At 44.0% G+C, this 26,698-nt stretch overlaps 1 protein-coding gene and 1 long non-coding RNA gene across 3 annotated transcripts in view; one reads left to right on the top strand and one right to left on the bottom strand.

Moving 5' to 3' along the window:
- Positions 1-26,698, bottom strand: part of LOC103103620 (uncharacterized) — a 71,828-nt gene that overhangs the window by 9,320 nt on the left and 35,810 nt on the right. The window contains exons 2-4 of one of the 2 annotated variants that reach the window (XR_008915324.1): positions 13,942-14,089; positions 11,014-13,389; positions 5,236-5,706 (exon numbers count right to left, since the gene is read on the bottom strand). This is a non-coding gene — a long non-coding RNA (uncharacterized LOC103103620). The remainder of the gene's footprint in view (positions 1-5,235; positions 5,707-11,013; positions 13,390-13,941; positions 14,090-26,698) is intronic. The other variant, XR_008915323.1, reaches the window with a different exon arrangement.
- Positions 1-26,698, top strand: part of TGM3 (transglutaminase 3) — a 51,372-nt gene that overhangs the window by 12,362 nt on the left and 12,312 nt on the right. Inside the window, exons 2-9 of the mRNA XM_007474948.3 lie at positions 879-1,052; positions 1,617-1,859; positions 3,302-3,420; positions 5,471-5,599; positions 10,198-10,375; positions 11,032-11,167; positions 22,326-22,429; positions 24,546-24,788. Coding sequence (XP_007475010.2) covers positions 879-1,052; positions 1,617-1,859; positions 3,302-3,420; positions 5,471-5,599; positions 10,198-10,375; positions 11,032-11,167; positions 22,326-22,429; positions 24,546-24,788 — 1,326 coding nt within the window. The remainder of the gene's footprint in view (positions 1-878; positions 1,053-1,616; positions 1,860-3,301; positions 3,421-5,470; positions 5,600-10,197; positions 10,376-11,031; positions 11,168-22,325; positions 22,430-24,545; positions 24,789-26,698) is intronic.

The following is a 26,698-nucleotide window of genomic DNA, read 5'->3' as shown; positions in this document are numbered from 1 at the left end:
ATCATCATAAGTCACTTCAATTCTTAGGGTTCAGGTTTTCTCATCTGAAAAATGGAGATCATAATCTCAATGTTGCCCATCCCCTGGGACTCATATAGACAATGTTTTGAAAGCCAAAAAATGCTAGAGAAAGGGGAATTATTATTATTTATTTATATGTCACCTCAGTGCTCATAGCATATGCTTAGAAATGTTTGTTGAATGAATAAGGGAATGCATGACTGGACAGCTCTGGTTCTACCCCTTCCATATTTTAGCCTGCGCCCCCTGCCTACTAGGAGTGTCCCACATTCTCTAGCTCCTTCCTAGCACCAGGACCAAATACAAAATGCTTTGTTTGGCATTCAGAGTCCTATCTTACCTAGCCCCCTCCTACCTTCCCAGTCTTCTATATGACTCCCCAACACATACTCTTCCATCCAGTGACAATGACCTCCTGGCCCTTCCACTAACAAGACACTCTTTCTCTCTCCACTGCAGGCATTTTCTCTGGCTGTCCCCCATGCCTCAAATACTCTCCCTCCTCTGCTCCACCTACCAACATCCTTGGCTTCCCTTAAATCCCATCTAAAATACCACCTTCTACAGGAAGCCCTCGCCAACACCTCTTTAGTCCAGCGCCTTTCCTCTGTTCATTATCTCCTATTTATCCTGCACATAACTGGCCTTGTACCTATTTGTCTGCATTTTGCGCTCACCCCCTTGTTAGATGGTAAGCTCTGTGAGGGCAAGGACTGTCTTTTGCCCCCTTTTTTTTGTATCTCCAGCCCTTAGCATAGTGCCTGGCAAGGTGTAGGAGCTTAATACATATTGATTGACTGACTGTTGTTCTTACAGAAGATTCCAAAGTCTCCAGCTTCTATTTTATGCTTTCACAGATTTGCAGCTCAAAGGCTTCGACTGGAACATGGAAGCTAACAAACGGGGACATCACACAGACAAGTACTATCATAAAGAACTCATCACAAGGAGGGGCCAGCCCTTCCAGGTCAGGATGCTCATGAACCAACCCATAAGTAAAGATGTGAACATAATCTTCACATGTTCAATAGGTAACTGAATTCCATTTTTCTTCTCTCTGCCATGGCTCCGAATAAATGCTCTACATACAGCAGGCACTCAATAAAATGGCTTAGATTTACTGGTCTAGACTGTTAGGATTAAAATGAAGGTGCATGGGATAATGGAAAGAACACTAGACCAGAAAACAGCCAATCCAGGCCCTGTTTCTCTAGGCCTGTTCCAGTTAATGGCTAAGATCCTTTCAAATCGTAACATGATCTAATTTGGGGATTTCTTTGGGCAATCGCAGTTCAGAGTTTTCCTGGGAATTCTATAAATTCTATAACCTAGGCTCTAGTCTCTGGTTTTCTACTAACTTTGCTTTATGACCAAATACAAGCCTCTTTCTTTCTCTCTGCCTTAATTTTTCATCTAGAAAATGAGAGGTATTGGACTTCAAATTCCATGTTCCCAGGTCCCTTGCAGTTGTGATTACTTATGATTTCTTCAGTGACCAGCCTGACTCCGACTAAGATGATGTCCAATTAATTTCACCTACTCTACCCCAATTCCTTGTTCTAACATGCTATACGAATCTCATTGTTTTTGGAAAGGTCCAAATGCCTCTGAAGCAGCCCGGACCAAAAATGTATTTCCTTTGACTACTGGATCCACCAATAATGCCTGGAGTGCAGTAATCGTGTCCAACAATGGCAACTCATTGATTGTCAACATATCCAGTCCAGCCAATGCCCCTATTGGTCGATACGCACTCAGCCTCCAGATTTCTTCTCAAAATGGACGCATCTCTGAAAATTTGGGGACATGGATTCTACTGTTTAACCCTTGGTTTCAAGGTAAAGTCAAGTCCCCTACCCTTTCATTAGCCCGCTTGTGGGCTCCCACTCCAAGTGGAGCTCACTGCTTACAGAAGGAAAAGGAAGCACTGGAAAGAGCTCTGCCCTATGAGGCAGGAAAGCTGGATATTAATGTTGGTTCTTACATTTATTTGGGGTCACCTGGGACAAGTCACTTCCCATTCTTAAGCCTCAGTTTCCCCAAGAGGGGATTGGGCCAAGTCATTTCAAAGGCTTCTTTCGACTATAATTCTGAGTGTCCTTTCAGCTTGACCATGTGTTTTGTCTAGTTCTGACATTCTGTGTTTTCAGGTTATTTCTATTCCTAATATTCTGTCTTCCATGCTTTAAAGTCCCTTCCAGCTCAGAAACTCTCTGCCCTATATTGTGATCTCCTCCAGCTCTATGCATCTCTGTTCTGTCTAAGGCTTGACGTCACTCTAAAGTTCAGTGATATTCACTGGAGTCATGGCAATGGGTCAGTGACTCTCAAAGGTGGGCTCAAAGACTATGCTTCAAGAATATTTCTGTCCCAGCAAGTCAGGAAGGCGGCATTATAGCCCTTGGTGCTCCTCTGACAGCATTACAATAAACTAGTCTACTGGCTGACTTCCTGGTGGGATGGTGGATAGCGAGGGCTCCACATTTTAGATTCCCCCACCCTGCCGCAGAGCTAGCTCAGCTCTTCTGCCAGAACCCCTAAATGATCTCGGTTGGGGTTTTAGCCAGAGGATTTAGAGCTGGGTGTCAGCAGACCCCTTCTCCAATCTCCCTTCCCACCTGAGCTCATGGTTTCAGAGGCGTCAAGCCCAGACCTTCCAGGTGAGGAAGGGATTGACTGTATGAATTGGCCCTAAAGGGCAGAGTCAGAAACAAAGGCTGGAAGATACAGAGGGGCAGATTTAAGCTTAATGGGTGAAAATACCAAACCAAAACAAAACTTGTCGGCAATTAGAGCTAGCCCAAAGCAGTAATTTTACTTCACTGAAGGTCTTTAAGCAAATCCTGGCTATGTTTACTTGTCAGAATGTCAGAAGAATCCAGATATGAGTTGGCCCAGAGCAAAGGTTCTTCATCTGTTCTGAATCACGGACTCCTTGGGCAGTCTGGTGAAGCCTGTGAACCTGTTCTCAGAATGTTAGTTGTTTGATTTTTTTAAAATCATCATTGAAGAAAATGCTAAGTTTCAGAGAGAGGTTGGTGAAAAATTGAGAAACCCCAGGTTAAGGACTCTGGGACTAGAGGATATCTGAGGTCTCTTTCTACTCCTAGATTCTATGTCAACGGATGCTTTTAGAGGCCAGAATCTAGCACGTAGGGCTGTCTGGGATGGGGTGGAAGACAGAAAAAGAGGTCCTTTCTAATTCTCTCCCTCTCTTACCCTCACTTCTACCCCCTGGCCTTACATTGGTCTCACACATTTCCTTTTTGGGGGTTTCCAGGGGATGCTGTGTACATGATGAATAATGCAGAGAGAGAAGAATATGTAGAAGAAGATGCTGGCATCATATACGTAGGAAGTGTGAATCGAATCAGCATGGTTGGCTGGAATTATGGTCAGGTAAATTAATCATAAAGCAGCTAGAGATTACATCCAAATTTCCTGAGTGATCAATTTAAGAGAATAAGTTGGATTCTCATTTGTCTATAGCTTGTGTTAATCATTTGATTTTTTTAAAAATACATCAAGATCTTTTTGGCCCCTACTCTAATGCAAAACCTGGAGCCCCACACTCCTGTCCTGCTCTTCTCTCTTCATTCTACCTCTAGTCTAAGTACACAAGGCAACTAGGTTTTCCTAACTTGGAAAAATATACTTGGTATGTTTTGGAATTGGACCCACTAGTTATACAGTCTTAAAAACAAACAAACAAACAAACAAACAAACAAACAAACAAACAAACAAACAAACCCTGCCTTCTGTCTTAGAATCAATACTAAGTATTGGTTCCAAGGCAGAAAAGTAGTAAGGGCCAGGGCAATGGGATTTAAGTGACTTGCCCAGGGTCACACAGCTAGGAAGTGTCTGAGGCCAGATTTGAACTCTGGACCTCCCATCTCTAGGCCTAGCTCTGTATCCACTGAGTCACCTATTTGTTCCATTATACAGCCTTGTCCAGATCACTTTCTTCCTCTGAGTCTAAAGCCAAATGGGGAGGTTGAACTTTTTGTTATTGCATAGTCATATCTTTGTGACCCCATTTGGGGTTTTCTTGGCAAAGATACTGGTGTGGTCTGGCAATGCCATTTCCTTCTCCAGTTCATTTGACAGATGAATAAACTGAGGCAAACAGGGTGAAATAACTTGCCCAGAGGCACATAGCTAGGAAGCTTCTAAGGCCACATTTGAACCCAGGGCTTCCTGCCTCTCTCCACTGTGCTACCTCGATGTCCCTTTGGAGTTGGACTAGATTCTCTCTAAGATCCTTTTGAACTCTACCATTCTTTGTTTTAAAATCTCTTCCAGCTTTAATATTCTAAAATATCCCAAAAGTCATAGCATAGCTTCAAACAATTAAAATGTATGAATAAAAGCTAATGAGGTATTAAAAGTTCCAAACCACACCAAGACTTTTGGGAAACGCTTTCCTTTTTAAGACGCTTTCCAGTTCCAATGTTCTATAGGACAAATATGGTTCTAACTCACCATTTGGTTATACAAATGGGTTGGTCTAGATGGCTCTGAAGGTCCTCTCCAGTTCTAAGTATCCTTCTAGTCACTCTGTGTGCCGTGTTCAGAGCCACGACTAGGACTATGTTCTCCTAGGACAAAAACCGTTTGGGAAGGTCCAGTGGATAGCATCACTGCAGAGAACAATCTGACTGTGGATGCAGTCACTGTGGGAGAAGAGAAAGGGTTGTGGGACAGCTGGGTGGCTCAGTGGATATAAAGCCAGACCTAGACATGGAAGGTCCTGGGTTCAATCAGACACTTCCTAGTTGTGTGACCCTAGGCAAGTCACTTAACCTCAATTGCCTACCTCTTACCACTCTTCTGCCTTGGAACCAATACTTGGTATCAAATCTAAGACAGAAATTAATTAAGTGTTTAAATTTTTTTAAAATGAGGGCTTTGGGCTCTTTTAGTTCCAGAGCTAGGAGTGATCTAAGGGTCCTTCTCAGTTTATTGTTTTATGCTTTTGATGTTCTAAGGCCTCTTCTAGCTAGAACCTTCAGTGGCTCTCTGCCAGCTTCAGTGACTTTAGATTTGGTGACAGCCCTGCAATACCCTCATCTCCTGGCCAGTGTTGCGCCGAGCTGCTGCTGCACATTTCCCAGGTCCTCCCACTGCAGCATGTCCCGGTCCTCCAGCCTAAACCCCTAAATTATCTCAGACTAAAAAATAGGATCCTAGGATTTATGTTATCTGTCTTACCAAGAGATCAAGTGACTCCTCTGAAGTCCCAGCACACTTTTCTCCTCCAGTGTGGGCAGGCCGGCTCAGGGGAGAAGCAAGGGAAGAATCCTTTGGCTGTCCCTGTGTGGGTGCCAGAAGCCCCCGAGTCAAGGGACCCTGGAGTTTATCTTGTGACCCTCTCTTAGGTGCCCTCTGCTTCCTTCCGTACAGGTTACAAATTGACTATTAACTGCAGGCTTCTCTTTCTGAACAGTTTGAGGACGACATCCTGAATATTTGCCTCTCCATCCTGGACCGGAGTCTCAATTTCCGCCGTGACCCTGTCACCGACGTGGCCCGAAGAAATGACCCGAAATATATTGGCCGTGTGCTGAGCGGCATGGTAAGAAAACAATTCTACCTCTGGCCCCGCCTCATGGCTATTCTTCCTCTGACTTCATGGTTGGCGTATCCAGGGCCTTCTGCCCAGAGAGTAAGGCAGGGATCAGCCTACAGAACCGGGAGAAAGGAGTCAGAACATCAGGACAGTCCCCCAAGTATCTCACATGGCATGGGGCAGTGAAGAGAGTAAGCTTTTATTTAAACAGCACCTACTATGAGCTGGGCACTTTGCAATCATAATTTTATTTGATCCTCACAACAACCCTGGGAGGTAAGTGCATTTTACATTAGAAGAAACTGAGTCAGACAGAAGGTAAATAACTTGTCCAGGATCATACAGCTAGGAAGTGTCTCAGGCTGCATTTGAACTCAGGGCTTCCTAACTCTAGCTGCCTCCAGTCAGAGGCCCTAGAAAGAGCTCTGGACTTGGTGTCTGAAGATTCAGTGTCTAGCTCAAATATTCACAGGCTGGGTAGCCTTAGGCAAGTCACTCTCCTTTTGGAGGCTTCATTTCCTAAACTGCAAAATAAGAATAATAATTCTCAAATTATCTACTTCTTAGGTATGTTGTGAGGAAAATGCATTTTAATCCATAAAAGACTGTAGAAATGTAAACTAGAATTATTATTGTTATTATATAATCCATATTATATATAATGATATAATATTATGATGTTGTGTAATAATAAATATAACAATAATATTATTATTATCTTGACCCCAGCTCTGCCACATCATACAAAAACATTCATTCAACAGACAAGCAAGCAAGCATTTATTAAGATACTTTGTCCTTGGGGACAGCTGGGTGGCTCAGTAGATGGAGAGCTAGGCCTAGAGATGGGAGGTCCTGGGTTCAAATCTGGTCTCAGATATTTCCTAGCTGTGTGTCCCTGGGCAAGTCACTTAACCCTCATTACATAGCCCTTACCGCTCTTCTGCCTTAGAACCAATACACACCTGAGACAGAAGGTAAGGGTTTAAAAATTAAATAAAATACTTTGCCCTGTGCTGAGCTGTAGGTGAGATCACAAGGGAAAAGATACGCCCCCAGCACACCACAGGATGGAGAGCTGAAAGCAAGCTTAGATGTTACATAGGTCACTTTACATATGGGGAAACTGAGCTCCAGAGGGGTTCGGTGACTTTCCCACGGTCACCTAATAATCATTAGAAAACGAAGTTTCACGCCCACGTCCTCCAAATCCAATGATGTTTCTACTCAGCTGGCCCCGCTGAGCATATGGTCCACCAAAAGAGACGAGATGTAGACAAGTAATTCTACAAAATAGACAGCGAGGAGAGGGCAGAGCGGCGGTCCCAAGAGTGTGTAGGAAGCATACGTTAGGATGAGGGGCAGGGGGCACGGGAGCTGAGCCTCAGAGGAGAGTCTGGGGCCAGCTTGCACTGGGGGGCCATCATGGGGGCTCTCCCCAGATCACGTCCCTGGCCGAGTTCTTGTCCTCAGGAAGCCTCCTAAGGGCCCCTTTAGCTTTCTCGCCCTTCCTGGGAGAGGGGCCTGCTCTCTCGGAACGGGCTCAGCCTTCCCCATGGCATTTAAAGAAACTGAGAATCCTAGAAGATTAGAACGGGACCGGGACTCTGGGAGCTCCTCTGTGGCCCAGAGAGAGGAAGCGATGTGCCCGAGCGCTGACCCAGAATGGGGCTGAGGCAGAGCCACCATCTGGGGCCCCTCACTCCCCCTGAGGCCCCTCCTCTTACACCACACTGGGCTCTCTACAAGCATTTAAAAGTTCAAAGTCAAAGGGATAGCTTTACCTTCTTGCCTGTTCCCTGGTTAATTAACTAGAAATCGCTTTACCTTTCAACTTCTTAATTAAGTCAGTTGGCTAGTGAATTACCTTAGCTAAAAGGTTAAAAGGTAAAGCAATCTCTCTGTCTTTGAACTTTAACTTTTAACGTTTTAACAAGTGAATTGAAGTGACTTCTTAGAGCCAGGCCAGGCACCCAGCCTGTCTGATCTAAGAGGTCAGCACCTTTGTCAGGGAGCCTTCAGCATATCACCATCACAACCCCCCCCCCCCCCACGGGTGTCTGAAATGCTCCCTCTGCTTTGTCTCCTCCTGGAGATCACTTCCAGAGACAGCCAGATGGCCTGTATTCCAACTCATGAAAGACTCTCCCAATAAATCATAGACATCTAAAGTTTGCTGGAGGGTTCAGTGAATGGAGAGTCAGGCCTAGAGATGGGAGGTCCTGCGTTCAAATCTGGCCTCAGACCCTTCCCAGCTGTGTGACCCTGGGCAAGTCACTTAACCCCCACTGCCTAGCCCTTACCACTCTTTTGCCTTGGAACCAATACACAGTATTGATTCTACAATGGAAGGTAAGGGTTTTTTTTTTTTTTAAATAAAGTCTACAGGGACCTTACACATCACCTCACCCAGCCTCTTCATTTTACAAGAGAAGACAAAGAGGCCTGGAGGAGACAAAACTTAGTCACTGGCAGGAGTAGGTCTTGAACCCAGGGCATCATGGTGAGGTGGAAGGATCTCTGGATTTGGATTGAGAAGACTTGAGTTTGAATCGCATCAATGTGACCTTGGACAAGTCACTCAACTGCTTTGCATCTCAGATTTCTCACCTTTGAAAGGGAGAAATTGGACTAGATGACCACTGCTTGAAGTCTGTACTCCCTACAGCAAGCAGTGGCAACATTCATTGAGGGCCTTCCTTCTTGACGTGGAGCATTTAATTCTCAGGGACTCCCCCTGCTCTCCCCCTGCCCTGACATTCCAACAGAGAAGGCTTCAAGGGCCCTTTGAAAGCTGAGATTTCAGAAGGGAGAGCACTGAAGGCCGAGTCACAGGTCGGGGGAGAGAAGCCAAGGGCTGCGGCGGTGGGAGCCAGCCAGGGAGGGCCTGCCCTGCTCCCAGCCTCCCTAAGTCAGGGTTCTTGGAGTCTGGCTTCTGCGGCTGCTGACTCATCCCCAGTCCTTTAGGCAAGCCTCTTTATCTCCCTACAATTTCTTCAGCTGCCCCTCGGAGCAATCCCTCCCCAACTCCCTGCCAGCTGGGCTGGGCTGGCTGAGCCACACTAATTGCCACCTGTAGAGCCATTTGAAAGGATCCCAGCTCCTCAGGAACCCGGCTGATTACTACTTTCCATGCTGGGGCCCTGGTGATTCAGGAGATGGGGGACCCACGGCAGCATCTTTCATCTGGGCCTGGGTGTCACAGATCCCATGATGTCACTCCGAGGCCCATCAAAGTGGGAGGAGGGGAGGAGGATGTAGAGCTCTTTGGCTCAGTTGCCCACGGAGGAGCACTCGGCCCCAAGCAGCTTGTTCGAAGGAGAATCATCGACTTCTGCTGTTAGAGGAGACCTCAGAGCGGCACTGGCAGAGAGCCGGCACATGTGCAGAGCCAGCACTGGGGGGTGCTGCATTCCCCCTCTGCCAGCACCCCAGGACATCTTTTGCACACCTCACCCCTCTGTCCAGCTGCTCAAAGCAAGCACTTTCTCCCTCAGCTCTATCCAGGAGTGCAGGGCTCACAGGCCACCTGAATTTGCCCTCTGAGCTCTCAAACCCGGAAAAGGTTCACCAAGGCTGCCTTAGAATATTAGCTATCAGAGCTGGAAGGGACCTCATATTCATCCAAACCCCTCATTCTATAAAAGAGAAAACATTCCAAAATAAATCTCTTTTCTAATAAAACTAGAGTTTTAAAAATCTTTAGTGTTAACAGTCTAGCAATAGGGGACAGCTAGGTAGCACAGTGGACAAAGCACCACGCCTGGAGTTGGGAGGACCTGAGTTCAAATTTGGCCTCAGACACTTTCTAGCTGTGTAACCTTGGGCAAGCCACTTAACCTCATTTGCCTAGACCTTGCCCTTCTGTCATAGAGTATGGCAGAAGGTAAAGGTTTTCAAAATAATAGTACAGCAATAACAAAATCCATGAGGAATAATAGAGAGAGAAATCCCATTCAAAATAGCAAAATATCTGGGAGTCAGTCTACCAAGAAACATTCAAAATATATAAATACAATCACAAAGCACTTAAAAGAATAAAGAATGACAAGTAATTGAAAGGATACTCACTGCTTATGGCTAAGCTATGTAAAGGTAATAGAAATGATGGTATTACCTAAAATAGTTTTAAAATTAATGCTTATAGTCCTGGGTTCAAATCTGAACTCAGATACTTTTAGCTGTGTGACCCTGGGCAAGTCACTTAATCTCCCATTGCCTAGCCCTTACCATTCTTCTGCCTTGTAACCAATATACAGTACTGATTCTAAAATGGAAGGTAAGGTGTTTTTTTTTTTTAATCTAATAGGAGGTTGTTTATAGGAAATAAATTTAATACAGAAAGATTTCAATAGATTTAAATTCAAAGATTGGTCTAACATTTTTCATGTTTTTGCTAAGTCATGAAGAGTCTTGATAATACTGATGACATCAAAATCTATTGAAGTAGAATCTGAGTCCCACAGTGAGTTAAGAGCCCCCAGGACTCTGGACTCCCAAGCCTCGGCTTTCCTCTACTTCGCTCTGAGCTCTTCTTCTCTGCGATTCCTTCTCCTCATCTGCCCTCCACCTACCGGAGCTGACTGGACACAGGTATTTTTCAGATCAATAGCAATGATGACAACGGTGTGCTAGCTGGGAACTGGAGTGGGGATTACTCTGGTGGCAAGGACCCCAGAAACTGGAACGGCAGCGTGGAGATCCTTCAGGAATGGAAGAAAAATCGTTTCCAGCCCGTCCGCTTTGGCCAGTGTTGGGTCTTTGCTGGGACCCTGAATACAGGTACACTGCAGGAAATACCACCTGGCTGGGTCAGTTCAAAATAGTGAACCCATTCCCAACCCCCCTCCCTGATAAGAGTCAGGAGACTTGGGTTCCAATTCTGACTCTCGGGAATTTAACATCTCAGAGATCCAGTAGAAAGGGAATAATCCTATTGTACTACCTGCCTACCAGATTTGCTGTGAGCCCAATGCTTTCTGAGCCTTAAATTGATATATAAATGTAAGTTATTATCATTCTCCTATTACCTAAAGAAAGAGGGGAAATGACAGACTTATAAATCACGTGTTTGGCTAGACCACAGCAATCCTCTGCTAAATTATAGCAAGGTTGGGGCCAGCTCCAGTGGGTGACATACCCAGACCAGTGAAATTGCTGCTCCTCAAAACAGAGATGAGTTGTATCTGGGGCAGCATATCACCCCCATTTTATGGATGAAGGAGGAGCTGAGCTGCCAGCAGGTACATGGCCAACAAGGGTCCGTTTTGAAGCCCAGGGCTCCTGTTCCAAGTGCTCCTTGTCTCCGCTGCCCCACTACCTGTCTACCTCTGAAGATTCTTGTGAGGAAATACTTCTAGGGATAGTAAAACACTGTATGAATGGAGGTTGTCACCACCACCGTCATCTAAGCTTTCTACCTGGTTTTTGGCTTCCAGTGCTTCGATGTTTGGGGATTCCTTCCCGGGTGATCACCAACTTTAACTCGGCCCACGACACAGACCGCAGCCTAACGGTAGATGTCTACTATGACTCTCAGGGAAACCCATTAGAGAGAGGCAGTGACAGCGTTTGGTAAGCACCTGTTCTTTTCTCGATCCTCCCTGTAGGGAACCAGGGCATCCTTCTGTTTGTATTATTCCTCAGAGACTCACACGTAGGCGTGAAGAGAGAGAAGACAAGAGGTTAGAGAGGTGGGAGGAGGAGAAATGCAGACACATGATAACAGACAGACTGATGACACACCCCAACATACATGATCTGATAGAGGGAACTACCCAATGTGGTATTTTGGTAACAAGTTACCCAGAAAACACACTACCACAATGGTTTGCCTGCTCTTTGGAATCAAGCCTAATTAAAAGAATGTATTTTGGAAATTTCATCTAGTGCAAACAGTTTTAAAATTATAAAACCTTTAGACTAGAAGGGCTTTTAGAGTTTAAAACTGGAAGCAACCTTAGAAAATAGAACACAGGCTCTCAAAGGGACCTCAGAGCCAAGAATTTCCAAACTTGGTAGGACCTTGGAACATTTCTGAGCTGGAGGGGGGGTCATGGAATAGAGAAGGTTAAAGCTGAGATGTTTCTTGGAGGTATCTAATCCAACACTCAGTCTACTTAGGAAGAACCTGAGGCCCACCATGGTTGGCCAAGATAGAAATAATGAAGCAGCAGAGCCAAACCTATAACCTGAATCTGAGTTCTAGCTTTGGAAAATACTATGCTGCCACCCAATATCATTTAAATTCCTTAAGAGATTTGTAGGAGATGCAGTGGAAAGATGTGTTCAGAATTCCACATCACTTCCCCTATCCTCAAATCTGCCTCATCCCCCCCCCCAGATATGCCAGGAACATGGCCCCTCACTTTGCATCCGCCTCATTGGAGACTAGGGCTTATGTCCGGGTGTTCTTCCAGAAGCTGCCTGAATGTCCCTGAGTGCCCCATTACAGCTTCTATGAGTCCTCTGTAGACAATGGCAGAATCTGATCCCTACACCCATTCTCTTATTTGCCAGGGATAGTAGAAACTAAAGATCAGAAGACTCAGGGTTTGGTCCTAACTCTGTCATAGACTGGCTCTGTTTCCTTCCACAAGACCTTTTCTCTCTGGGATTCAGTTTCCTCCTATATAAACTAAGGGGAATGGATCAAATGATCTCCAAAGTCATCCTTAACATTGTGATTCTCTAGCTGTCTTTTCCCACCCTTGTACAGTAGCTGCCCCTCCCAGGGAAGACACTCCCTCGTTTACTTAATCCCTACATTTATCTGGGGAAAGAAGGCCCAGAGCTTTGTAGGCTGAGTATGTAATAACAACCTGTCTTTGCAAGAATTTATAGCACAGGATTGTTATTCGTGTTTCAATGGAATCCTGTGAAGAAAAGGTAATAAATAACCTTGATTTTATCCTAAACTATATAATGCAACTCTATCTTTGGTCAGAATCCATCTGGCACCACATGGACAAGCTGGAACAAGTCTAGAGGAGAGGGGTCAGGGTGGGGAGGGACCTTAGAGTCATGACATGGTAATAATAGCTAATATTTATTTAGCACTTACTATGTGCTAGGCATGGTGCTAAGTTCTGTATCATTATTATCTCATTTGGTCCTCAGGGAGGTAGGTACTATTATTATCCTCACTTTACAGATGAGGAAACTGAGACAAATAGAAGTTACATGATTTGCCTGGTTCATACGAAGCCAGATTTGAATTTGGGTCTTCCCAACTCCAAGCTAGGCACTGTGCCATTTAGCTGCCCCTAAATGTGAGGATCAGTTGAAAGAATCTAAGGTTGAGACAAGTAATGGCTCAGTGGATAGGGAACCAAGCCTGGAAATGGGAGTTCTGGGGTTCAAATGTGACCTCAGATACTTCCTAGCTGTGTGACCCTGGGCAAGTCACTTAACCCCAATTGCCTTGACTCTGCCTACTGTCCTTCTGCCTTAAAACTGATACTTAGTAATAATCCTAAAATAGCAGGTAAGAGTTTTGAAAAAAAAATGTAGATATAGATTTAGATATAATAGAAGGAATTCCTGATCAGGTAGGGGTTAGACTTAGAAGTCCCAAGTTCCCATTCACCTCTTAAAATTCTATCGGTGATGCTTTGATTTTATAGAACCCCAAGATCATGGGATTTTCCGATCCACTGCTGCACCAGTCCCTTCCCTGATTAGTAGATATTAACTCAAGGACCTTCAGACCTATGTGCAGTAAGTTGGAGTCACGGTCTGTCCCCGCTCTTCTTCCATTTATCCCCAGCTGGCATCAGTGGTAACAGATCCCAGGGCTGGAAGGGAAGGAGTGTCAGCCCCTCTTTAGCCAAATTCACGGGCCCAGCTGGCTGAACTGTGTCCTGGGATCACCACAGGGCAGAGCAGACCCCATCTGTGATGCCAAGATGGTCAGAATGCCCCATTCCAACAAAGTAAGCAGCTCCCCTTGGGAGGGCAGATGGTCAGATCAGAAGGAAAGCAACATTGAGCCAACACAAGGTATCATTCCTCAAAGGACTTTTCTTCAATTTGAACCTTCCTTCTCATTCTGCAACCCGATTCCCAAGTCAGAAAATAGAGCAGCCTCTATATCCCCCGAAAGATCTCCAAGTCAGAGACAGGATTTCTTTTTAATTGTGAAGAGGTAGGAAATATGTTTGTCCAAAGGGAAGACTCGTAGTGGGAAAAAGAACTTGTGTGGAGGGTAGAAGACTTAGTAGTAGAAGTTCTTATTCCCTGTAAGACCTTGAGCAAATTCCTTCTCCCATCCGGGCAAGAGTTTCCGTTTGTAAAATGAGCTGGGGTGAGCCTAGATGATGCCCCACACCACGCCCTTCCAGCCTTACCACGCCTCAGCCTTGCAGCAGCACTCGGGGCTCCGTGCCTTTTCAGACCACCAAGTTCATCCCACAGTTTGACAGCAGATGGCAGAGGGAGGCTGCTGCTCTGCAGTCACATCCCCAGAGCCTGAGGCCTTTTCTGGGACTCCTTTGTCTGGGAACACAAAGGAAGCCCCAGTCAGTCAAGGAGCATAACCAAATAATCTGAAACCGTTTAGGCTGCGGTTAACATTTACCCGGATGCTTCCTTCTGTGCGTGTGTCTTTGTGTACATTGCATTTGTCAGTCTGAGTAATCTTGCTTTATGAAATCCACAAAGGAGATCTTGTATTTCCTGAGTTTAAGCCCAGCCCTGGTTCACTGAGGCAGGCCAGGGGTTCATTCAGGACATCCTAAAATGACTGAGAGCTAAAAGGGGACTCAGAGGTCATCTGGTCCAATCCCCTCCTTTTGAAGGGAACTGACTTCCCCAAGGTCACCGCCATCCTACCTAGCAGAACTTGGACTGGGCCCCAGATCCCCGATGCTGAGCCCAGCCCCGATTCTGTTTTGTCACTGTACCCCTGAAATGTCCCTACTGAGTACCTGAGGGGGAAATCCTTTCTCTGGGACACAAACTCTAGTTTCAGACCCAGCAGGTACCTGAAAGACCATTTATTCCATCTCTTTGGCATTCTCCTTCATCTCCCCCTGAACTACTAACAGTAAAATATTTCCAAGGTTATGCTATTCCTGATAATGCCGACCTCATCAGGAACAAGGAATCTTTGTTGAGCACCTCCTGTGTGTATTGGATGATAGAAAGTTGGAGGAAATCGGATGTGATAAAGTCAGTAAGATGGACAAGACAAACTCTGCCCTTAAGGCATTTACAGTCTAGTTGGAGAAACAGCATGTCTAGAGAAATGCAGCTTCTGGTGACTGGTGGGCAGCTAGGTGGTACCTTAATGAAAAAGGACAGGCCTGCAATCAGAACACTCCTCTTTCCTGTGTTCAAATCTGGCCTCGGATACTTACTAGCTGTGTGGCCCTGGGCAAGTCATTTATCCCTGTTGGCCTCAGTTTTCTCATCTGTAAAATGAGCTGGAGAAGGAAATGGCAAACCCCTCCAGTATCTTTGCAAAGAAAACCCCAAGTGGGGTCACCAAGAGTCAGACTCGACTGAAAAATGACTGAACGACCCTCAGACATGGACTGCTGGATCCTTAGAACATTGACTCTCAGATCTGGAAAGGACCTAAGATTTTGGAGTCCTTCCGGATCATCATTGTATAGATGAGGAAACTGAGAATTCAGAGAAATGAAGTGACTTGCTTGTTGTAATACAGAGAAATGGGCATGTTCTGTGCCTTCTGGAAGCTCTGCATTTGTGGCCCAGAATGACATTTGCCTACTATGACTTTCCCTGTAAACTTTCTCCACAAACGTTCCCCACCCCTGACTTGCCACTATTTCCATAGTCATAGAACCTGTGAAACAGGAATTGCTTTCTGTAGCTACTCCCTGAGATGAGAATTTACATGCTGGAACCATCCTGCTATCAGAATGAAATATGGAACTGAGAAAGAGGGTCCTCACTAGCTGTGGGACCTTGGACAAGTAATGTCACCCCTCCAGCTCCTGATGGGGCCAGGGGCCTGAGATCACTTTCACTCTGTCCCAAGCTTCCTGGCAGCTCGGCCTTTTTTGCATTTTGTATCCTAAAACCGTGTGTATTTCGGTTCCTTCTTTCTTTCATTCCTTCTAGCTCTAGTTCCTGTAATTTCTCTGAGCTCAAAGGAGCAAGGTAGATAACCCAAACAGCCCGAGTTCTCACTGCAAATGACTTTAATCTCTTCTCCATGGTAACGGCAGAAGTTGCTACCTTTTAACTCAATTTCCACATTTTCCTTTCAGGCCAAGACTCTTCACTGCTAAACCCAATGATTTTTTCCCTCAATCCCCATCTTTCTTGCCGTAATATGGCACACCAATCCCTGGGTGGACCTTGGGTCTCTGGGTCACTGCTTCCTCCTGGTTCTCCTCCTATCTCTCTGAACATTCTTTCTGGGCCCCCTTTGATGGTTTGGTCTCTAATTGCGAGGGCCCCCCCCCCAAGGGTCCGATCTGGGCCCTCTTCTTTTTTTTCTCTATATTTTGCTTTTTCTGTGATCTCATTAGTGTCCATTGGTTCGGGGATCATTTCTCAACTCACATGGCCACCACCCTAGTTCAGGGCCTCATCATCTCTCATCTGAACTATTACTGCAGGAGCCTCCCAGTCAATATCTCTGCCTCCAGGCTCTCCTATGCCCTGTCTGTTCTTTTCTCCAATAATGTCAAAATCAAAGAGAAAGGGGAGAAGGACATTAATCTACTCACATGTGACTTGGGTTTGGGTTTTGTCACATAACTGGGAAGTGTCTGAGGTTAGATTTGAACCCAGGTCCTTCTGACTTCACTGCCTGGCAGTGACTTCATTTTAAAATACAATATTATTAGGGCAGCTGGATGGAGAACCAGACCTGGAGACAGGAAGTCCTGGGTTCAAATCTCACCTCAGACACTTCCCAGCTGTGTGACCCTGTGCAAGTCACTTAACCCCCCATTGCCTAGCCCTTACTGCTCTTCTGCCTTGGAACCAATACGCAGTATTGATTCCAAGACTGAAGGCAATGGTTGAAATGTGTGTGTGTGTGTGTGTGTGTGTGTGTATCTGTGATTTATTGTATTTTTATTTTTTTTATCGTATTTTTATTTTATTTATTTTGTCAAATATTTTCCAATCACTTTATAATCTGGTTTGGTGATCCCAGACCCATTTGACACCTATGTTCCACCCCACTGCCAAAGTCATGTTCCTAAAATATCACTCCCCTTCTCAAGCTCTAGTGGCCTTGCTCTTGCCTTTTGGATTCAAGATAAGCTCTCCTGCTTAATTTTTTTTTAATTCTTACTTTCCATCTTAAAACCAATACAAAGTATCTGTTCCAAGACAGAAAAGCAATAAGGCCAGACAATGGGGCTCAAGTGACTGGCCCAGGGTCACACAGCTAAGAAGTGTTTGAGGTCAAATTTGAATCTAGGACCTCCCTTCTCCAGATTTGGCTCTCAATCCACTGAGCCACCTCGCTGCCCTTTTGCTTGATACTTAAAGCTCTACACACTCTAGCTCCAGTCTGTTTCTAAACTGTTTGCTCATTGCCCTTCTTCATGGATTCTGTAGCCTAGCTAAACTGGCTTCTTTGCTATTGCTATCTCTCATTTGTTCCCTTTGCAGCTAGGTGGCATGGTAGTGGACTGAGTGATGGCCTTGGAGTCAGAAAGGCTTCGCTCAAATCCTGTCTCAGTTATTTGCTAGCTAAGTGTCTCTAGGCAAACCAGTCTCCCTCAGCCTCAGTTTCCTCGTCTGTAAAATGGGGACAGTAACTCTTGTGAGGATAAAGTGAGATAATATTCACAAAGCCCTCCGTAAACCTTACAGCTCTATAGTATTTCTGCCTCTAAGATGCACCCCCGCCTCCCTTTTGCCTCCCAGAATCCCTAGCTTCTTTGAAGGCTTAGCTCAGAGGTTACCTCCTACCCAAGACCTTTCTGCACACACACCCATTGTTAAGGTTCTCCCGTACTACTTTGAACTCATTTCCTTGAGTAAATGTTGTATTGGGCCAGTAAGACGTGGGATCCTGAAGGGCAAAGACTAATGTGCAGTGTTCTCCCCCTGCCCCTAGCAAAGTGCCTGGCTTTACATAGTAAATGCTTAGCCAGTGCCTGATGAATGATGGGGGAAGACCGTTTGGATCGTTTAGAAAGGCAGTTTGGTTCCAGCCAGGGCTTCAGCCCAACCCCCAGCCTGGAGGCATGGCGGTCATTCAGTTCCACAAACAGTAAGGAGTGCTCACCACTGGTTCTGAGGGATGGGTGCACGAAGGCAATGGGGAATGCTTGTCCTCCTGGCCTTGCATCCCATTAAGGGGCCGCAATACTACACAGACAAACAAAAATTAACTTCAAGAAGGAGAAGGCACTAATGGAGCGTGGGCAGAGGCCGCACCGGGCTTGGATCTAGAGAAGTTCCAAGTCTAGGCCTTTCTCTCTGGTGTCATGGAAAATATTCAAACTGCAGGATATAACGAAGGTCTCCGGGGACTAACCCCTCTCGCTAACCCCATTGGAGGAAGGAGTTTGGAATGTCAAATCCTGAGGGTTGATGGAAGGCAGGGACTGAATCACTAGATTATGGGCTCACTAGATTGTGGATAGAAACATTACTTGTTTGACCCCAGGCAAGTCATTTAACGTCACTGGGCCTCAGTTTCCTTATCTATAAAATGAGAGAGGTCCTTTCCATATGTGATCCCATGAGCAAGTCTAACCTTCTCCAAGAAGCCTACGCTGACCATCCCAAGCCCCTGGGACTTCTCCCTTCCCTAAAGCCCTGTGATGTTCAGTGTCTTAGCTCTTATAGTTATTTTTGCAGTGCCCATTCTCTCTATTAAAATGCTTTATCATCTCTGCTAATAATAGTCACTTCTCATTTGTGTAGTACTTTTCAAAAGAGATTTCAGACCCATTAACTCATTCGTTTCTCATCACATTCCTAAATGGAAAGCCGAGCAGATATATTATTCCCATTTTATCTGAATCTGAAACTCAGAAAAAGGAAGCAAATTTGCCCAGGATCACCCAGGTAGTAAGTGAGGGAAGCAGAAGCTGAACCTTTCTTTTAAATCTAGTTTTCTTTGCACTAGACCAGACTCCTGGGAGGAAGGATTATATTTCTTTGTCCTCCAACTGTGCAGATCCTGGGGCTTTGATGAATAGATCTGGGAACTGAGTAGAGATGGGTACAGCTACTGGTGCAGACCAGTTCATAGCTTGAGAGATCACTGAAGCAAAATCACAGAATCTAGGGGTGCCTCAAAAGCCATCCAGTTTAAACCGTACTCGAATAAGAAGTCCTCAAGAGATTAGACTTTCTTTGTATCATGGAAGAAATATCTCCTTTTTGAGTTCATGTAAATAACTGCTGCTGAAAAAGTTCTACTACAACACAGAAATTTTAGAGGTAAAAACCTAATTTTATTATGCTTAAGCAAAGGTTCAAGGGGTAAAAAAGTAACTCCTGCACCCCAATTAGTAAGGTTTCTTCCAGTCAAAATTGTGTCATTGTGATAGAAAGAATTATTTTACATAGTTCAACCTTGTGCATTCTTTCAGGCTGTAAAAGTTAAAAAAAAAAGATTCATACCCCCTTGCTCCATTCAATGTTATAAAAGTTTAACAAACTTAGTTGAGCAAAGTCATAATCTCATATATACCCTAAGGAAGCAAACTTTGTTAAACAGACTCTATAGGTAAACTAAGTCAGCTTATAGATTATACACCAAGTTTGCAGAATACTATGGGGTTTTGTTTTTGTTTTTGTTTTTTTAAACCCTTACCTTCTATCTTGGAATCAATAATGGATATTGGTTCCAAGGCAGAAGAGTGAAGGGCTAGGCAATAGGGGTTAAGTGATTTGTCTAGCGTCACACAGCTAAGAAGTGTCTGAGACCAGATTTGAACCGAGGACCTCCCATCTCTAGGCCTGGCTCTCAATCAACTGAGCTACCCAGCTTCTCCCCCAATCCCCCCAGAATACTATGTTTTAAAACTACAAGGCTACATTTTAAGAAAGCCACAATGGGCTAATTAAGAGGAAGGGATTTTACATGTCAGGAAGACTTGGCATCAGGAAAACGCTTCCACAAATAAAGCATTTTTAGGAAGTTTTAAAGATCTTATATTCCTTCTTTTCATTTGGTTTCTTATCTCAAGAATGTTTAACTCTATTGATTCATGAGTCATTAATATTAACAGAAGACAGGCTTTTAGTTAACCAGAAGTTGTAGGAGAAATCACACTGAGCTCCAAATTATAAAAAATGATAAACAGAAATTTAAAAATTCCCATCAAATTTGCTGGAAGGCCTACTATCTCTTGAGCTACCCACTATATTTCGAACAGTTTTAATTATTAGGAAATGTTTCCTGATATCAAGTCTAAATTTGATTCTTTGAACTTCCACTCATTGCCCCAATGCTTAGTACAGTGCCTGGCACATAGTAAGTACTTAATAAACATTTATTGCTTGATCACTCCTTGTTTTGTTTTTAGGCCAAAAGAACAAGTCTAACCCACCTAACAGATCTTCAAATACTTGAATATAACTCTTATTTATCCACCCTTGAGTCTTCTCTTGTGTAATCTAAACATCCCAATTTCTTCAACCAGTCCTCATATCACATAGTCTTAAAGCATTCTACCATTCTAGTTGCTCTTCTGAGGATTCTTGCTAGCTTTTCAAAGCATTTTTAAAGTATGGTCACCAGAACTGAGCAAGATGCCCTAGATATTGTCTGATGAGTTCAGAGTACAACAAAAGGATGACCTCCCTGATCCTGTTTCCTGAGCATCTCTTTGAGTACAGCCTCAGACTAAAGAGAGAGGGTGGCATCCTGGCTACAGAGCTGGTTTTGGAGTCAGGAAGACCTGGGGTCAAGTTCCCCATTTGACACTTACCTATTGTATAACTCCAGGCAAGTCACAAAGCCTCTCTGTGGTAGGCAACTCTCAAGATTATGAAGTATAGAGATGTCGCTGGCCTGCATCGGTAGAAAGTTTCCTCATCTAGAAGTTCTCAATACTAAACAAGTCACAGGTCAAGTGTCTATCCCTGTCCCAAGATCTCAGGTGATTTTTTGACTCCTGTATCACAGTTGTAACTCCTCTTGATCTTACAATTCACTGAAGACCCTCAGATCTTTTTTCACACAAACTGCTAGTTAGCCAAAATTCCCCGATCTTGTACTTGGAAAGTTGATTGTTTAATATAATTATAAGACTTTAGATGGTTGCCTATTTGATTGTCTTAATTAAAAAGTCATGTTAGCGAACCCTCTCAAACTGTCACCTGAAAATTTGATAAGTATGCCATCTGTTCCTTTATCTGTCATTGATTAAAATGTTAAACCATACGGGATAAAGCACAGATCCCTGAGATTCTATTATTGCCTTCTTCCAAGTTAGCATGGAAGCATTAATGAGAACTCTTTGGGCCTAGTCACTCAAACAAGTCAGAATTGGCTGAAATTATTGCTTAAACCACATTCTGCCATCTTGTACATATTGTGCATAAAAATAGTAAGCAAGACTCTCAAATAATTCACTAAAATCTCAGTAAACTATTGTTTGTAACATTGCCATGATATATCCTTCAAACATTATTAACTTTGAATGCCCAGACTTCACTCCCCTCCCACATACACCCTTTACTGCTTTCAGTCGGACTCTTAGCCGGATGACTATTAATCTCTATTGATTTTCAATCATCTCCAAATCTGGAGCTATTCCATGTCAGGAGAACAATAAAAACAACTCCCATTTTTATAGCATTTAAAAGTTTACAATGTGCTTTCCTTGCAAGTTCTGTGAGATAGGTAGGGTGAATATTATCTCGATTTTGCAGAACAGGAAAATGAAGGTCATAGAGATGACATGACCACATAGTAAGTGCCTGAGCAGACTGGGGACCTAGTTCTTTTGTTTTGTTTTGTTTTGTTTTTCTGGCCTGTGCTCTTTCCATTATCCCATACTCCCTCTCAGGAGGTTCAAGAGAAGTTTGTATATGCTTGAACACTTGGTCCTGGCAGAATCTAACTAATACAAGTTATACTTAGTTTTATTTTGGAAACTTTTATGGATTCATCTGGGAGTAGAGAGAGATGCAGTAATGAGCTACTGGGATAGACCATAGGATGAGACCTTGCCCAGAGATCTTGGGGGAAAGAGAGGGCAGTGCTTGGAGGGTGCCTGGCACATAGTAATTATTTAAGAGATATTGTTTATTCTAATGAAGAGCAAAATAAGCAGAAGCCAGAGAACATTGTTCATAGTAACAGAAATATTGCACAATAATCAACTGTGAACAACTTAGCTCTTCTCAGCAATACAAAGATTTGGGACAAAGAATGCTATCCACTTTCAGAGAAAGAACCGCTGGAGTCAGAATGCAGATCAAAGTATATAGTTTTCCACTTTCTTTATTTATGTTCTTATTTGGGGGTTCGGGGTTTTATATGAATATTCTTTGGTAAAAAATAAATAATATGGAAATGTGCTTTGCATGATAATACAGGTATAAACCAGATTTTTTAAAAAAAGAAATATTGTTCATTTGTGTTCTCTCAGAAAATCAAAAGATGCAGTGGAAAGGACCCTGGGCTGAAAACCTGGTTCTTCTTCTGCCAATAATTAACTGGGTCATCTTGAACAAATCACTTTACCTCATTTCTCTATCTGTAAAACAAGTATAATGATCTAGCTGATGTGACTCTAATGCTCTAAGTAACTCTGATTTGGTCATTCAGGAACTTCCATGTCTGGAATGAAGCCTGGTTTGTTCGAGCTGACTTGAGCCCAGCATATAATGGATGGCAGGTTTTGGATGCAACTCCACAGGAGAGGAGTCAAGGTAAGGTGGTAAAATTAAGACTTTCCCTTGATTATCTCCTTGGTCCTGGCATGTGGATCAGCAAAGTGTTATTTCTTCTATTAATGGAGAGAAACGGGGAAGATGATATAGATGATGCCAAAATTATTTCAATTTGTCTTTGAGATAACATTTTCCCTAGCAAATTTAACTTCCTTATTGCTGTGAGGTGGGCCAGCCTCCCACAGGGGATGGAGTCTTGGAGGTGGGACAGTGTAGGCAAAATGATGGATGGGACACAACTTTCGCATTCAACCCACAACACAGGTTTCACAGGATAAATTGCTCTGCCTTGGCTGAGGCCTAGTTTTATTTTATACCCTCATGATCACAAATCTACTTGGCACACAGTATCATTCTCAACATACATGTTTCCATGGAACCTAACAACAGACAGGAAGCCTAGGGAGATAGTCAATGAAACATTGTTGCTAAGGGCAGGATCAGTGGGTAGAATCAACATGACCCAGATATAGGTTAGGGAATTCAGAGCACAGATTTGCCAGAAGTTTTTATGCCTAGACAAGAGGGTCCTATCTAAGTGGGTATATAAAAATCCTTCGATTTAATTTTGTAAGTGGGCTCTCCTGGTAATATCCTAGAATATCCTAGGGATTGCAGTCCCCAGTTTCCACGTGGACCCTGTCAAACAGTGTGGTCTTTGATGGCTCTCAGCACCTTATTTTAATTGGTTTTGACTAATAATAAAATGAATTTGCATTCCCCTAACCCCTTATCACATAAAGACAGGGAAGCCAGATGCCCTGAGTCATACTATAGGTATTAGGAATCCATCCTGGAATTTAACATTTACCAGAGAAAAACTTCCTAAAAGACTGCTTTCAACATTTCATAGGGCCTGCCCAAAAACTTTCAGTGGTTCCCTTCTACCCTCAGGATGAAGTCTGAACTTAATAATCCAGCCTCACCATCTATATTCCAATTTTATCTCCCATTTTTGTCAACCTCAAATCCTCTGTTCCAGCATGACCATACCATCCCAAAACTCAAACATACCTTGTGTTCTCCTGATTCTTTCTTTTCTTAGTGTCTGTAATGCCCTCACCCCTTCTCCCTATGAATCCAGATTCTCCCCCTCTTTCAAGGCCCTGCTCAAATCTGATATTTGACAGGAAGCTCACATGGATCTCTCCTTCCCATTTTCTAACTCAGGGGATCATGGGAATTTTTGTCATTTGAAAAGAATCCTGGGGGGCAACTGGGAAGCTCAGTAGATTGAGAGTCAGACCTAGAGACAGGAGGTCCTAGGTTCAAATCTGGCCTCAGACACTTCCCAGCTGTGTGACCCTGGGCAAGTCATTTAACCCCCATTGCCTAGCCCTTACCACTCTTCTGCCTTGGAACCAATACACAGTATTGATTCCAAGATGGAAGGTAAGGGTTTAAAAAAAAAAAAAGGATCCATTGGTTAACTAGTCCAACCCAAATAGAAGCCATTAGCTTTTCATAGGCACCTACAACTTAGAATTGGATGGGACTTTGGACATCATGTGCTCCCTGCCCTCAATCTACTAATCCTTTGGTACTTGAAAAAAAATGTTTCTAGTCTTTTATATTATAACCTATTTGTCACATTAATCATTCTTTAATGCAGTCATGTAAGTCCCTCAAAATTAATGATCCCTCTGCTAGTTCTGGTACTTCTCATCAAAGGGTAAAGGCCCTGGAGGAACAATGTAAAAATGATCCTGCCAAACCTCAGTTTGACTCTGTTCCAACAAATATAAGAACACACAGCATGGTTTCTATCCCTGAGGATATCCCATACTCAATGGAGAAACCCACACAGAAAAATCTAACAATCCTGGGAAGCTTATGACAAGAACTCAGGGAGTGGTACAGACAATCTATAGGAGGCAAGAAGAGGGAGAATCCCTCTGAGATTTGGTGTTTAGGGAAAACTTTATGGAGGAGTAAGACTTGATCTGGTTCTTGAGGGAGAGGTGGGATTTGGAAAAACGGCAGAGAAAGGAGGGAAATGGGGTAATTGGAGGGTCAACTCATGTGGGGGGAGAAGCACAGGGGTGGGGATGTCTGGGCTGCATCTTTACCCTCTGTCTGACCCTTTGTGTCCCAGGAGTGTTCCAGTGTGGTCCTGCTTCTGTCATTGCTGTCCAGCAAGGTGATGTGAACTTCGATTATGACATGCCCTTTGTGTTTGCCGAAGTGAATGCTGATTCTATCACTTGGATGGTTACCCCTGATGGAAAGAACAGGCGAAACTCCACCAAAACTGACTCAGTGGGCAAGTTCATCAGCACCAAGGCTGTGGGCAGCAATTCTCGAGTGGATGTCACAGACAAATACAAGCCTCCTGAAGGTAAGGGCCCTGGGTCAGAAACAGGAGCCATCCCACTTTGGTTACAATGCCTGTCTGTCTCATGCCCTGGGATCCTGGGGGTGCCAAGACTAGGCTCTCCCTCATTCACTGCTCCCGTAGATGTTGGGTTTTGAGGTCCTAAGACATAGAAAGATGAATAAAGAGTGATCTCTGTCCTCACTCACCAAGCTGGCTGTCTAGGGGAGAAAGAAGCCATGACCGGAAATGACTCTCTTAGGGAATGTGAAATAAGTGTCAGCGGAATATCAAAGAAGGAGAGGTGGGAAGAGGCTTCATGGAAGAGATGGTCTTGAAAGACAGGGAAGATTCTGAATGGCAAAGGATATGCTTTCAGCTGAATGGATCAATGGGAGCAAAAGCATCCAGGCCATATTAAGAAAGGGAGGACAAGCCATCAGCCTGAAGCCAGGTGGTGGTTGTCCACAAGTGCCAAGTCATGAGATCTGACTGTGTCCTTTAGGCAGGATGCAGCCATTTAATTTTTGGCAGGGAAGTGACCTGATCCAAATAACCTCCAACAAAGGGCTGGGTTCTAAAGAAGACTAAAGATGCCTACAAGCACCGATCACTGAGAAGCAAGCCAGGAGATGATGTAACGCAAGGAAGCCAGCAAAGTAGGGAAGAATCAAAGGCCACTTAGACCATAACTTTCTCCTCCAGATATCAAGACCATGTTGTGGTCATCTTTGTCTTCATGCCTAGCAGAGAGCTTTGTCCCCAGCAGACCTCAGTAAAGCTTTCCCAATGGGGGAAGTTACAACACTGGCATCACAAAATGGCACCTACAAAAATCCATATGGAATCCTAGGCTATTGTCTGTGTTGGAGAAGGCAGGGATTTTTTTTTTCCTAAACCCTTACTTTCTGTCTTAAAAATAATACCGAGTAGTGGTTCCAAAGTAGAAGAGCAGTAAGGCAGGCATTTGGAGTTACATGGCTTACCCAAGGTCACAGCTAGGGAGTGTCTGAGGCCCAATTTGAACCTAAGATCTCCTATCTCCAGGCCTGACTTTCTCTCCAATGAGACATCTAGCTACTCCTGCAAGCAGGGATCTTAAAGCAGAGAATGTGGAAGAGTATTGGGATATAGAACATCAAATGAACCATAGAGCTTAGAACAAAGAATATCATCCTGAAAGATGCCTTAGACTATAAAAGATAAAAATGTAACACATACCAGAAAGTATCAGAAGTAAAAGGGGATACCAAACAGAACTCGGAGCATAGAGTATATAATGTTAAGGCTGAAAGGAACCTTTGAGGTGTAATATAGTCCAACAGTGGAATTTCACAGATAGGAAAACTAAGGTCCAGACAGGTAGTGACTTGCCTAAGATCACCCAGCTAATTAGTAGTAAAGCTAAGACTTAAAATCAAGGTCTCTAGGTTCCTAGGTTTATGTCCTTTGTTAACCCTTTTTATCTTTCGTTCCTTCCTTTCTCTATATTTTGTCCCCTTTCTCCATTCCTTCCCCCCCCCCTTCCTTTTCTAAGATTGCTTTGGGCCCATACACAACCCCTGTCAGTCTAGCTTGTCCCTACAGGTTGTAAGAGGGAAAATTATGAGAATGGCTGTAAATTAATAATTTTATTAAATCAAAAGTAGTAGAGGAAAAATATGGGAAAATAGGAAAGAGATATATAGGTTACTTTCCTTGCTGCTCCATTTAGCTTGTGACCCTCATTAGCCATACTCACAGGGAAGTCCAGCTAGCAACAAACATGGGAGAAGAGCACTAAATCCCCTCTTGTCTCAGTTTGGCAAACTTTTTCTCCACCCACTAATTCTCACACATCACATTTTGGGTGCCAGCTGTGGCTTTCTATTTTGTCTGGGCTGCCAAGGGGGGCAGTCCAGGGGGCAGTGCAAAGGACATCTGCCGTGCCTTCA

Source organism: Monodelphis domestica, chromosome 1 (genome assembly GCF_027887165.1).
Source record: "Monodelphis domestica isolate mMonDom1 chromosome 1, mMonDom1.pri, whole genome shotgun sequence".
In the NCBI taxonomy this organism is placed as follows: domain Eukaryota; kingdom Metazoa; phylum Chordata; class Mammalia; order Didelphimorphia; family Didelphidae; genus Monodelphis; species Monodelphis domestica.
The sequence above is the reverse complement of the archived record's forward strand: the minus strand, read 5'-3'. Positions and strand labels throughout refer to the sequence as shown.